At 34.9% G+C, this 13,358-nt stretch overlaps 2 protein-coding genes across 26 annotated transcripts in view; one reads left to right on the top strand and one right to left on the bottom strand.

Moving 5' to 3' along the window:
- PPIP5K2 (diphosphoinositol pentakisphosphate kinase 2) overlaps positions 1-6,864 on the bottom strand; it is an 83,647-nt gene extending 76,783 nt beyond the window's left edge. For 9 of the 23 annotated variants that reach the window (XM_036886831.2, XM_036886835.2, XM_036886829.2 and 6 more), the window contains exons 1-2: positions 6,654-6,863; positions 2,553-2,921 (exon numbers count right to left, since the gene is read on the bottom strand). In XM_036886831.2, the coding sequence (XP_036742726.2) occupies positions 2,553-2,666 (114 nt within the window). In that variant the 5' untranslated portion in view covers positions 2,667-2,921; positions 6,654-6,863. The other 14 variants (XM_036886842.2, XM_036886838.2, XM_036886841.2 and 11 more) reach the window with 5 other exon arrangements.
- Positions 6,865-6,947: 83 nt separating this feature from the next.
- Positions 6,948-13,358, top strand: part of GIN1 (gypsy retrotransposon integrase 1) — a 61,078-nt gene continuing 54,667 nt past the window's right edge. Inside the window, exon 1 of one of the 3 annotated variants that reach the window (XM_036886844.2) lies at positions 6,948-7,043. Coding sequence is in view for 1 of the 3 variants with exons in the window: in XM_057493032.1 (XP_057349015.1) it covers positions 13,274-13,326 (53 nt within the window). In the remaining 2 variants the exon portion in view is untranslated. Of the gene's footprint in view, positions 7,044-13,217; positions 13,327-13,358 lie in introns of those variants that run through there. The other 2 variants (XR_008994061.1, XM_057493032.1) reach the window with 2 other exon arrangements.

Consider the following 13,358-nt stretch of genomic DNA (forward strand, 5'->3'; position numbering starts at 1 on the left):
ATTTACCCTAAGGATGCAGCACTCCAGTTTGAAAAAGACAGATGCACCCCTATGTTTATCGCAGCACTATTTACAATAGCCAAGAAATGGAAGCAACCTAAGTGTCCATCAGTAGATGAATGGATAAAGAAGATGTGGTACATATACACAATGGAATATTATTCAGCCATAAGAAGAAAACAAATCCTACCATTTGCAATAACATTGATGGAGCTAGAGGGTATTATGCTCAGTGAAATAAGCCAAGCGGAGAAAGACAAATACCAAATGATTTCACTCATCTGTGGAGTATAAGAACAAAAGAAAAATTGAAGGAACAAAGCAGCAGCAGAATCACAGAACCCAAGAACGGACTAACAGTTACCAAAGGGAAAGGGACTGGGGAGGATGGGTGGGTAGGCAGGGATTGGAGGGGCGAGAAGAAAGGGGGTATTATGATTAGCATGCATAATTGTGGGGGTGGGAGAAAGGGGAGGGCTGTACAACACAGAGAAGACAAGTAGTGATTCTACAACATGTTACTATGCTGATGGACAGTGACTATAATGGGGTTTGCGGGGAGGACTTGGGGTAGGGGAGAGCCTAGTAAACATAATGTTCTTCATGTAATTGTAGATTAATGATAACAAAATTAAAAAATATATATATATATAAAATAATGAACACAGGGACTACATCAAACTAAAAAGCTTCTGTACATCAAAGGACACCATCAACAGAACAAAAAGGTATCCTACAGTGTGGGAGAATATATTTGGAAATGACATATCTGACAAGAGGGGTTAACATCCAAAATATATAAAGAACTCACATACCTCAACACCCAAAAAGCAAATAAACCGATTAAAAAATGGGTGGAGGATATGAAGAGGAAATGCAAATAAAAAACACAATGAGATCTCACCTCACACCAGTTAGGATGTCCAGCATTGAAAAGACTAGGAACAACAAATGCTGGCAAGGATGTGGAGAAAGGGGAACCCTCCTACACTGCTGGTGGGAATGTAAACTAGTTCAACCATTGTGGAAAGCGATATGGAGGTTGCTCATAAAACTAAAAATAGAAATACCATTTGATCCAGGAATTCCACTCCTAGGAATTTACCCAAAGAATACAACTTCTCAGATTCAAAAAGACATATGCACCACTATGTTTATCACAGCACTATTTACAATAGCCAAGAAATGGAAGCAACCTAAGTGTCCATCAGTAGATGAATGAATAAAGAAGATGTGGTACATATATACAATGGAATACTATTCAGCCATAAGAAAGAAACAAATCCTACCATTTGCAACAACATGGACGGAGCTAGAGGATATTATGCTCAGTGAAATAAGTCAGGTGGAGAGAGACAAGTATCAAATGATTTCCCTCATTTGTGGAATATAACAATGAAGCAAAACTGAAGAAACAAAACAGTAGCAGACTCACAGACTCCAAAAAGAGACTAGCAGTTACCAAAGGGGAGGGGTGTGGGAGCGTGAGTAGGGAGGGAGGGAGAAGGGAATTGAGGGATATTATGTTTAGTACACATGGTGTGGGGGATCACAGTGAAGACAGTGTAGCACAGAGAAAGAAAATAGTGAATCTGTGGCATCATACTACACTGATGGACAGTGACTGCATTGGGGTATGGCGGGACTTGATAATAAGGGGTAAATGTAGTAACCACATTGTTTTTTCATGTGAAACCTTCATAAGAGTGTACATCAATAATACCTTAATTAAAAAAAGAGTCATCCAATGTCTATTTTTTGCTTGTTATCACTTTTATCAAGTATAATAGGTTTCTATTTTAAAATAAAATTCTCTTTTCAAATTGCAAATTTAAGAAAAACAAACACTGTAAGTTTGTATTTTAAATCAGTTCTCAGAATAAAACAATTTGTAAAAGGAAAACGATGAGCTTAGAAAAATGTTTGGCTAATGTAACTACAGCAAAATGAACATAATAAATGTGTATTATTCCGGATGATCAAGTATGGATATACATTCTAATAGATCAAATTAGAAAGTGAGCAAGGCTTAAACACTTACACACCCCTGGAGATACTTGAGGAAGCCTATCTTTCTAGACACACAGTTTACAGACTTCTGAATAGTTAATAAATAGGTATACCTTCAGGTCAACTACCACTTGTGTTGACAACATGACAAACTTAATGAAGCTGATTAAGTAGTCCTTCTTTGGTACTTCCAAAACTATTTCCTTCTATTTCTTTATCTTGATGTTCTTGTTATGTACTTTCATATAAGAAACCTTTAAGATTTATGACCCTGACTGCTCTTTGTCCTAGATACTTTTTCCCTGTGTTATTCGAGGCAGGTCACTAAAGGAGACTAAAGAAGTCTGACCCCAAATTGTACTTCATCATGCAACACAGATTCAATAATGTCATTAATGAAAATGGTACGCTTTTTCAGTTTTAAAAATGTCCAACATTTTTCCTGTGTGAAAAAAATGTCTTCACAATGTAAGAGTTCACCTAAGAGTGATCAGTAAAGAGCCTATCCTGTATTGGTCTTCTCTCACCAAACAAAAACTTACAGACTCCTCCTCCTCCTCCTCATCTTCATCTGCATGGTGGAAGAAATGTCGATAATTTCCAGGGTTTATTTCTGTATCTTCAGGCCCAACAAAGAATCTGGGGGCTTCACTCATTTTTAGTTCATTTGATATACATATAATTTCAATGCACTATACTAAAACTGCTTTTAAATAAACAGCATCAGAAAAAGGCATTCTGTCTATACTAGTGGACAGCTTGTCTCTGCTTATACAGTCACTTGAAATTGTGATAACAGCTGGCAAATGTTCTTCGGTTCTCAGATATCATTGCTTCATTGTTGATGCAGTATAAAAGACAAAAGATAGTGTAGCTATTGCTTCAGCGATTTGATACAGCAATCGTTTTACCTAAAATGCAATGAAAAAAATAATTTTGGACAGTGTACTTCAAAAAAATTGCTATAATTTTAAACAAATACTTACAAAATCATTACCAATAACTTTATGCATATGTTCAAATGAAAAGACATTTTCTTCTATAAAATTAAGATTCTGATCTTCAATACTATACATCTTAGCAATTTAAAAAATTGATTCAAAATGTAAAAAAGACTCTGCTCTAAATTCAAGTCCAAAAATACCTAGCAAATTAGAAGCTAATTATTCAAATTAAAATTACATTAAATTTTGCAACACAGTAATATCTGAATGGAATGGAAGAGACTAGGTAAAATATAATGGTTTAAAAACCATTGACAACTACACTTCAGTCAGAAATTACATTAACTTTTAAAAGGTGTCAGTTCATGAAAGTTCAGTGCGCAGATTTTTTTAAGGAATAATTCTGCATTCTGGTCTTATATAATACTAAATGAAACAAGGTTAAAGCAAATACAAGATTTCATTAAAACAGTAGCTCTTAAACTTTTAGGAGTCAAAAATTCTTTGGCAAGTCTATAAAATCTATAGTTCCTTTCCTCAGGAAAAAAAAGCCCATGTGCACCAGATTCTGGAAGCAATTATGTGTTGACTAAAATCTACATTTTTCCAAGGAGATGCCCAAGAACATCAGTTTAAGAACTACCAGATAACAGTGATGTAATCTCAAAATATTTTTTACCAAGGCTGTTTACATGTACTTGTTCCTTAGCCATATTAAAACCAATTTTCTACCAAGATGAAACTATAGACTAAATGTGTTATTTGATTACTGGTAATATAACAAATTACTTGATCAAATAGTCTTAAGAAGAGTGGAGTGATTTGCTGGATAGAATTGCAAAACTTAACTCTGAAAATCATATTCCCAAAGATCTAATTCCAGCTTAATTAGTGGCTCCCTATGAAACATTAAAACTAGTTCACCTAACCAGACTTGACTTTACCCATTTTTAAAATTAAATTACACAGTGTTATGAAACTTAAAAGTTTGTGATTAAAGAATGAAAGCAGAAATAATTCACTTAAAAAAAAGAAAGAATTCACTTTATATCAATGTCTTTTATTCCTATCCCCTTTGCATTGTTTTGTATATAAATGATGCTTGCTGAAAAAAAAAAAGAAAGTTTCCAATTGCTGTAAAAGTTGATGACAATGTACATAAGCTGATCTTGGTTCTTCTGTTTTGCATCAAGTGTCAAACATCCTTTGGTTTACTTTTTACTCCTCCACCTAAGCCAAGCCCTAGTATTTCAGCAGTGGGAAGGGCAAATATTTTGGATTCAGACAGACCTATTTAAATGTCACTACATAACAAACAACTTATGCTAGTTTCTCTAAGTCTGTTTCTTCAACTATAAAAAAGAGGATTATCCTAACACCCCGTAACCTCGTGAAGAGTAGGTGAGGTAGCCTAAGTAAGCACCTGGCATCTACTAAACACTCAATAAGCCTTAGTATCTTTGGAACTCTATAAACCAAGCTCCCTACTAACGTAATATGCAAATCTAATAGAAAACTCATTATTTGTTCAAGTGAATATATTTACTGAACAAACACTGTTCACTTATTATAGAAGGCACACAGTATTAGGAGATGGCAATATAAAATCAAAATAAGCTTGGCCCTTTTCCTTAAAGAACTTCTAGTGTAGTTTATTAGATAGGCTTCTGCAGGCTGGCAAATGCAGCCTAGCATCACTTTCAAGATTATTTATATAAAAAAGCCCATGCCAAGTTCCACACAACTTTCATATTCATTTTTTCCTTCCTCAAATGCTCATGCAATACCTTCATGCTGAGCCTCTTTCCTTCTTTCTGGAATTCACTGCTTTTCTTGAAAGCTCCTATTTCTCCTTCAATAACCAACTGGAAGGTCCTCAATGAATGCTTTTGTTACCACTATTACACATGTGCCAACCACCAAATACACAGCAGCACTCTCTCCCAGCCTCATGTGCCCCAGCAACTTGGGTTTACCAGTTTCCATTAGAGTTGATGTTTTTCATCCCCAACTTTTTATTATGAAAACTTTCAAATATTAGCAAAGTTGAAAGAACATTTCCCTATAAACACCCATATACCTACTAATAGACTCAATCACTGCTAACATTTTCCATATTTACTTTGTTGTACACACACATATACACACGTATTTGTTGTACCATTTGAAAGTAATTGTAGACATCCATATACTTCCTTTCTAAAGATAAGGACATCATTTCCACTTGAGAAAATAGTTCGATAACACAATGTATAGGTAGTAAGTAGCGTGGGAGCTTTTGGAGAATAAGGACCTCATCTATATATTCCCAATACTTAATTGATGCATAACACTTACTGGGGCGATCAAAAAGTGTTCTACCAACTGGTAAGGAACAACTGGAATTCCACCCTCACAACTACCCTGTTAAGTCGTATGAATTTAATACTTAAACAGCAAGCTTTGACTGTACAATTCTGAAACCTTCTGCACTTCAGTTTAATCACTTGCTTTAAACAAACCCATGCTGCAGAAAGTATACTATTTTGGTTTCTGAACTACTTAATTCTGCATCACAATACTGAGCCTCCCTGGAGACAGACATCACATTTCTCTTTCATAAGACAGCTAAGTAGGCATACCTAATATTTTTTTAATGAGTACTGAAAATAGTGAAGAAATTCGATGTAATGAAGCATAATGGCAGGAGAATAGTGTAATAGTTAAGAATACAGATTTTGAAGTCTGAAAAATCTGGTTTCTAAGACAGGTTCAAACGTTTACTAGTAGCAAAAGTTTTCAGGGTGAGTTAAGTGACTGCTCCAGCCCCCAATTCCTACCTCTATAAAACAAGAATAATAATCTATTAATATACCCTATAGAACTGTAGAGAGAAGTATATGAGAAAATATGTAAAGCACTTGGCACACATAAGAACTCGGTTAATGACAGCTATCATTATTTTCTCTGCTTGAAATAAAAACTATTTTCACTGAAGAATTTTCAACAGCAGAATAAAACACTATCCTGGTGTACAGCGAGGATGCTAGGTGCCAAAGTCAGCCATACTTCCTACTTCCACACCTAAGCCTTCTAGCACGCTAAAACAAGACAGGTATCATGCACAGGACTCCAAAAGTCACCTTCCAGGAAGCCGTCAAGAACCTAGTAAATGAGATCCACAAGTCACCACCCTCACGCTTTCTCTCTGGAAGCGCTCTCCAAACGATTAGGTGCAGCAGCGACCCGCAGCCTCCAATCTTTTCCCGCAAAGCGGCTACGAATGGGGCTTTTGTTCTTTTAGAGTGGGGATGGAAGCGTCGAGGAGCGGAGGGATAAAGAGTGAGGAATGAAAATAAAAATAGCCAACTACTCACAGCAGTTCCAAACTCAAGGCTGCCTACTTCGCCTCAACAGAACCACATCCTGGAATACCAGCTCTCAGCAGTTCTACCTAAGCTAAGCTGAAACCTCTGGTATCTCAAACCCAATAAATGAAAAAGGGAAGCTATGGAGGAGGAAAAATGAAGACGTGAAAGAACCCTCAGGGGTGCACCGTCACCCTCCTGCAAGCCCTCGCTGCCTATCCCTACGGCACATGCCCTAGGAGGAGCGCGTGTGTAGGCTCTGCAGCGCGGAGCAGGAGACAAAGCAACTGGCTGCAAACCTAGGGCGACCAGGTTCCGCATCTCGGTTCTCCTTTTGTCTCGGCACCCTCACCTGCCACGGCTGCGAATGTCACGCGAGCTGCTGGAGATGGCCAAGTCCATTCAGGACTCAGTTTCCCCTTTATTCCCGGAGGCAGGAATAAGGTGTTAGTCAAGGAACTTAAACTGTTAGCCTGGACGTGCCCACAGATACTACAGCAAGGAACTTCAACACTTCGCGAATCTTGGTCACGCCTCTTCCCTGCCAGCCTTGGGTCTCACACCGAAACCTCACCGGGCGGAACGATTTCCGGCCAGAGCCAAACGATCGGCCCCAACCTTCCCTGAGCGAGGCTCGACGGCTCCCATAACCACTCCCCTCTTAACGGATAGTTCCGCTTCCGGCTGCACCAGATAAGTCGCGAGAGGAAGCTTAAATCCTGTCGCGTTTAGGACCACTTCGGTGAGTGGTCACCCAGGTGTGATTTGTCGTACCTAATGCTATTTTAAAGTAAGGCATGACCTGACAGTAATTTCAAAACGATTTCGCACCAGCTTTTAAGCAAGGGTTTGACTCTGTGGAGTTGCGCAGGCGCCCTAGGGGCGGAGGGCCCTGCTTGAGCGCTGCGACATCTCGAGCCAGCAACGTAGAAAAGGGGCGAGTTCCGTTGTTGGAACTGGGGACTGAGCTGGACCTTGACCTTAAGAGTTAGATAATGAGCCGGCAGAACGCTTTGGAAATGCTCCCTGACGTTTCAAGTAGTGTCCGAGATTACGAGCAAATTCAAAACTTGAGTGCAGCCCTGGACTGACATTAAAGAAGTCTCCCCCTTCTTTATCATAGTTGTTATCTAATCTAAAATATTACTCTTTGGCCCCAAATTAAAATCCCTTGTGGCGGAGGAAACGCGAGCTCAACGGAGAGTTTTGTCCTGTAGTTTTTAAGGGAAAAGCATACGCTAGCTCTGGATTTTCCTTATATGAGAGTTTCTGTATCAAGATAAATAATTTTCAAAATACAAATTAACTTATCACCTGTAGCTTCATAGGTGTACATATAGAGATGAAGACATTTTTTTACATGAATTTGAACGCTGAAATGGAACAGCTTGTAAAGAAATGTCTGGTGTAATTAGATTTCCCTGTCTGACGTTACATAAAATTGTGCTCTTCTGTTTTTCTCAAAATAGCATAATTCAGAAGTAAAAATTTTATTCCTAAATTAATGTTTATTGAGATACTACAGATTTTAAGTTTTTAAGTTGAACACATGCATATTAACTTTTAGAGGCTTAAATTGGTGGCTTGAAAGTTTTTGCCCTTGTTGAAACAGTTAAATTCTACTTTTATTGAAAGTGATACTAAACTGCCTTACTTTATTGCACACACAAAATTATTAAACGAATTGAGTAATAGAATAGGTATTTACACAGGTGTTATATTTGGGGGTATAACACGGACATAGCATATAAAGTGCAACCAAATTTGACCCTGACACTCCCTTTTGCAAAATAGTAAGTTGTAATCAGCCACCTTCACTACCTCTTTTTATTCCTACGTATTTTAATACACAAGCAATTACTTTAAACAAAAATTCTTGGAAATATGAGCATATGAAAAGAAGGCCTAATAGAATCTTCATTTTTATAACTCCAAACACTGAATTCTCCCTTGTATCATTTAATAATAATTGAGTATAGGAAAATACTTAGGTTTGTCCTGAGTATTACAGCTTAAAACCATAATGTCACATTAACTACTCAATTGGATGGTTTCCAGGGACCAAATGGTGAATGTACTTTGAAGAGAAAAAAATCTACTGGTTCTTTAAGTTATACCTGTATGTTAATATTAGCAACAAACGTTTAGCTTTCTAGATAGTAGACTATGTGTAAACTTTCTGTGGACCGATTTTTCTTTCTCATGCATTTTCTGTTTCTCTTTGTCATCTGTTCTGTCTACTGTCAAAACTAGAAGTTTTTTATTATGAATTCACTAAAAAGTATACAAACCTTGAGTCTTCTGGGGTTAGTTAGCAGTAAAACATATAAATTAATATTGCTATAAAATATTAATCACATTAATGAAAGGAAAAAATCTTTTTCGTTGTAAAAAAAGATTTTGAGAAAAGAAAGGGTTCTCTTAATTTGAATAGCTTGTTACGGATGAAAATAAAACATTTAAAAAATAATCATGTGTTCCTTTACCATTTGCAAAGGATTTTCAAATCCATTATCTCACTGAACCTCATAGTTATGAAAAGGGAGGGATATATATTATTTCCTTTTTTAAAACATGGATACTGAGACTTAGGTAACTGTCACACTAGAAATTATGACTCCTAAAACCGAACCTTCTTAGACACTCTACTTGTAGTGCCATATATATGCAAGTGAAGTAATGTTTTCTGAACCTGTGCTCTTTTTTAAATTCAGTGCTACCTCTCCTGTCAGGAAATGCAAGTAATACTTTATTCATTCACAAATAGTTGAATGTCTCAAACAATGTAATCATTAAAAGTTAATAAGACCTTTTCATTCCTCATTTATAATCTGAATTATTTATTACAAAATCACTTTATAACTTTTCTAGTAGAGGCCTGAACCAAGTATTGTGTAAGCTGAGGATGACAAATAGTATAGCAGGAAAAAACCATGAAATGTGAAGCAATGGAGAGCAAGGTTCAAATGTTAGTGTATACACACACTTATTCTCTTTTCAATAAAATGGACATAAAACTACTATCTACTCCACAGAATGTTGTGAAGATCATACAGTAAGGTAGTATTTAAAAGTTTGCAATTATTTTTTTAATTGTCTTTGTATTTACATAAAAAATTTTAAATTAAAAAATATTTTCCTCTCCCTATACTTTTGGCTTTTCCAGATGTCATATAAATATTAACTTATACTGTGTAGCCTTTTGTGTCTGGCTTCTTCCATTTGGCATGATGATTTTGAGATTCATCCCTATTGTTAAGTGTACTTGCAGTTTGTTCCTTATTAATATTGAGTAGTAGTCCACTGTGTGGATATACCACAGTTTGCTTATCCATTCACTAGTTGGTGGCTGGTATGAAAGAAGCTCCTAGAAACATTCACATACAGATTTTTGTGGATGTTTCCATTAATTTCTCATGGATTAAAACAGTTTTCCAACATGTTCACACCACTTTGTATTCTTACCAGTAATGCTCTGCATCCTTGGTAATAACTGGTATTGTTTTGTCATTTGCCATTTTGATTAATGTGTTGTGGTATCTTATTGTAGTTTTAATTTGCATTTTTCGTTATCTCTGAAAGACAGAGCTACTTTTCATGTGTTTGTCAAACATCTTCTTTGATGAAGTGTCTGTTCAAATCTTTTGCCCATTTTTTGAATTGGATTGCTTATTTTATTGTTTTGAGAGTTCTTTGTAAATTATGGGCACAAATCTTTATATATATATATATATATATATATGTACTGAAAATATTTTCTCCCAGCTGTGATTTCTTTTTATTCTCTTAGCAGTATCTTTAAAAAAACAAAAATTTTACTTTTTATTTTATGGACAGTTCTCGGTTGCTCTTTGGAAATTGCTAACTTAGGCCCGCAAACATTTTCTTTGTTGTTGTCTTCTGGAAGTTCTATAGTGTTAGGGTTTACATTTAAGTCTGTAACCCATCTTAATTTTTACAGATGGTGCAGCATATGACTTAAGGCTCATCTTTTTTCATATGGATATTTAGTGGCACCAGCATCACTTATTGTAAATACTATCCTTTCTCTATTGAATTACCCTGGCACCTTTGTTAAAATCAGTTTACCATTTCTGTATGTCTCTGTTTCTGGACCCTATTCTGTTTATAGATCAATGGCTATCATTTTGCCAGTACCACACAGTTTTGATTACCATAGACTAAAGGAACTCTTGAAACCAGGTAATGTGAAATTCTGCAACTATATTATTGTTTTCAAACTTGTTTTAACTATTCCAAGTACTTTAATTTCCAATTTGACTTTAGAATCAGGAAAGAGCTGACATCTTAGTGAGTTGATCCATCTTTTTCTCCTTGTTAGGGTGGAAGTGACTCTTTTCCAGCTTTCTACATTCCAGACAGAGGCCTATATGGAAATTTTTAAGTGCTATTTCAGAAAAGAATATTTGCTTCCACTGTTAAAAATTATAATTTACGGGTTCAGTGTCAATCTACATTAAGCACTTGAAGGCATTTTTTTATCTGGAAAATGGGAGATTGAATCACAATCTTTAGAGTATTATATTAATATATTCTTTAGTCAGCATCTAATTTTTCCATGTGTGATGTGGCATATTTAATTTCTCAAAAGTCTATTCATCTTTCCTTCTTGAAAATTAAACTTGTTTTTAATATCCTTTGCTATATATTTCTGTGAAAGATGCCAAAGAATAAAAATAATGAAATAAAGTATCCTGTTAGTTGGTCTTTCATATTAAAAAGCCTTATTTCATGAACATTTTGGAAGCTAGAAATACATATCACCAAGAATGATATATTTTTTAACAAGTATGAAAATTAATTCTACCAAGAGAAAATGAAATAGGAAACCTTATTCTGTGAAATTACCTCTTGCTTTTCTTCTTTACTTAGGAAATGCTTAGAAAACATAAATGTGTAATTGACCTGATAGGTGTGTTCTGTTATACAATTACAGAGCTTAGTGTTAATATTCTTATCTGTTAGGTCCTTTGGTTCCAGTTAAAGGATTGCCAAAAACTTCTGGTCTGTTCCTCTGAGTAACCTATAATTTATAAGTATCAGTGTTACCAATTGACAACCTTTCCTTATCCAAAGATTTAACTTAATAAATCTAGTTCATATTTACTTGTTAAATGCCTTAACACAGTTCTCAAACTGTGTGCCCAGACATCCTAGGGCATCATAGTGAATTCACAGGGTGCCATGGAATATTTTTAAACTTTCAAAGGAAGCACATCTCTCAGATCCTGTGTGAACTACTACAGTTTGAGATGGTACACAGTTTCAATATTAGACCACACTATATTTCTTTCTTCATATCTTTGCCAAAGTGGTTTTTGCGTAGTTGCAGTTATAATAAAGCAAATAAATGCATGAAAATCAGTGTGGAAGAGGAAATGAGGGTGGTAGTATCTAATCCAAAGTTGGAGAGGTTGTACACTGACCAGCAGGTGTGTGCATGCCATTAGTAAGTAATTTTAGATAATAAAGAATAAAATAAAAATATAATTATTTCATTCTACTTATATATATATGTCAAGTGGCTTCTAAGTTTTTAGGACTTAAAAACTTACTAATTGTTTGAATTTAACTACTTCATAAACAGAACTGTTGTACGTACTTATATGTATTTGGCATAGGCGTGTCATGAAAAATTATCAGGATATTAAGGGTCTTGAGAATTAAGAAAGTTTGGGAACCTCTGTCTTAACTGAAGATTTAGTCTTGTTTATTATAATGCTTTAAAATAATGGTAAATAATCATCATGTCACTTAAGTAGGAGTTTTAAAGAAATAGGTATACTTTTGAAAATATATTTGTTCATTCAAGTAGAATATGTATTTTAAAAGTGTAAATAAAATAACACTTGATGAATATTGTACAGGTGGAATACCCATATAACAACTACCCAGATCTCACCATCCAGATAATAAAATAGATTATTAACAGTGTTCTAGAAGCCCCCTTCTTTCCTTTCCTAATCACTACAATCCCTCATCCCCATACACAAGTGTGCTTTACAAAAGTTTGTATAAAAGCTAGTTTAAACCTCAAATTAGGAAAGCAAAATTTCCTGATTTCTGTAGGTGTGTGTGTGTATCTGTGTGTTGTAAGTATTAAAAATAAAAATAGAACATAAATTTATAGGTATTTCTTTATGCTAATGTATAAATGAGGTTGATTCTATAAAATATACTTAGTTATCTTCAAGACTGCTAGGTGTACATGGGGATATAAAAGTGAGTAAGTATGGTCCATCCCTTAAGGATATTAAAGTGAATATAATTCTAAACTTTACCTTTCTTACTCCTTTCCTCCTGTCTTAATGGAGAAGGTCACAAGACTAATCCCTCTATTTGTGAAGTGGATCCCATTCCCTACTACCCTCTCAGGAACTTTGTTCTATCAATATTGTAATTTTTCTCTTTCCTGTTTCTAGTGATCTCTAGAAACACTTCCCTTAGCATTAAGCTTTTCGGGTCATTTTCTTCTTGAAAGCCAAACAATCTTTTTAAAAATGTTTTAAATTGGAGTAAAATACATATAATATAAAATGTATGATCTTAATTATTTTTAAATTATTGTTATGAATGATATCAGGTAGAGATTCAACTTTTTATTCCAAACTGATAGTCAATTTTCCATACAATTTTATTTCTCTAGTGATTAGTTGACCTTAAATTTTCATATATAGGTGTCTGTTTCTTAAATTCTGTTCTTTCATGAAACTGTTTATGTTTACATCAATAATATGCTATTTTATTACTGTAACTTTATTGTATAATTTGATATCAAGATGCTTTCTTTTTAAATCCCTTAAATATTTCCCTGGCTTCATTTCTCTATATAAATTTTCATAGAAACAGATATAGCTTGTTCAATTTTATTTTCAGAAACAGCATTGGGATATTCATTGATTCACCTTAACTATTTTAAAATGTCTTGAAAAAACATTCTATATTCACTGAATGAAGGGTTTAGACATCACCAGGAATATCAGAAGGCCATTATTTCATGCTAAGTGAGTATTTTGATAAGGTGTTTTAAGATGAC

The sequence above is a fragment of the Manis pentadactyla genome, chromosome 2 (genome assembly GCF_030020395.1).
Source record: "Manis pentadactyla isolate mManPen7 chromosome 2, mManPen7.hap1, whole genome shotgun sequence".
Taxonomy (NCBI): domain Eukaryota; kingdom Metazoa; phylum Chordata; class Mammalia; order Pholidota; family Manidae; genus Manis; species Manis pentadactyla.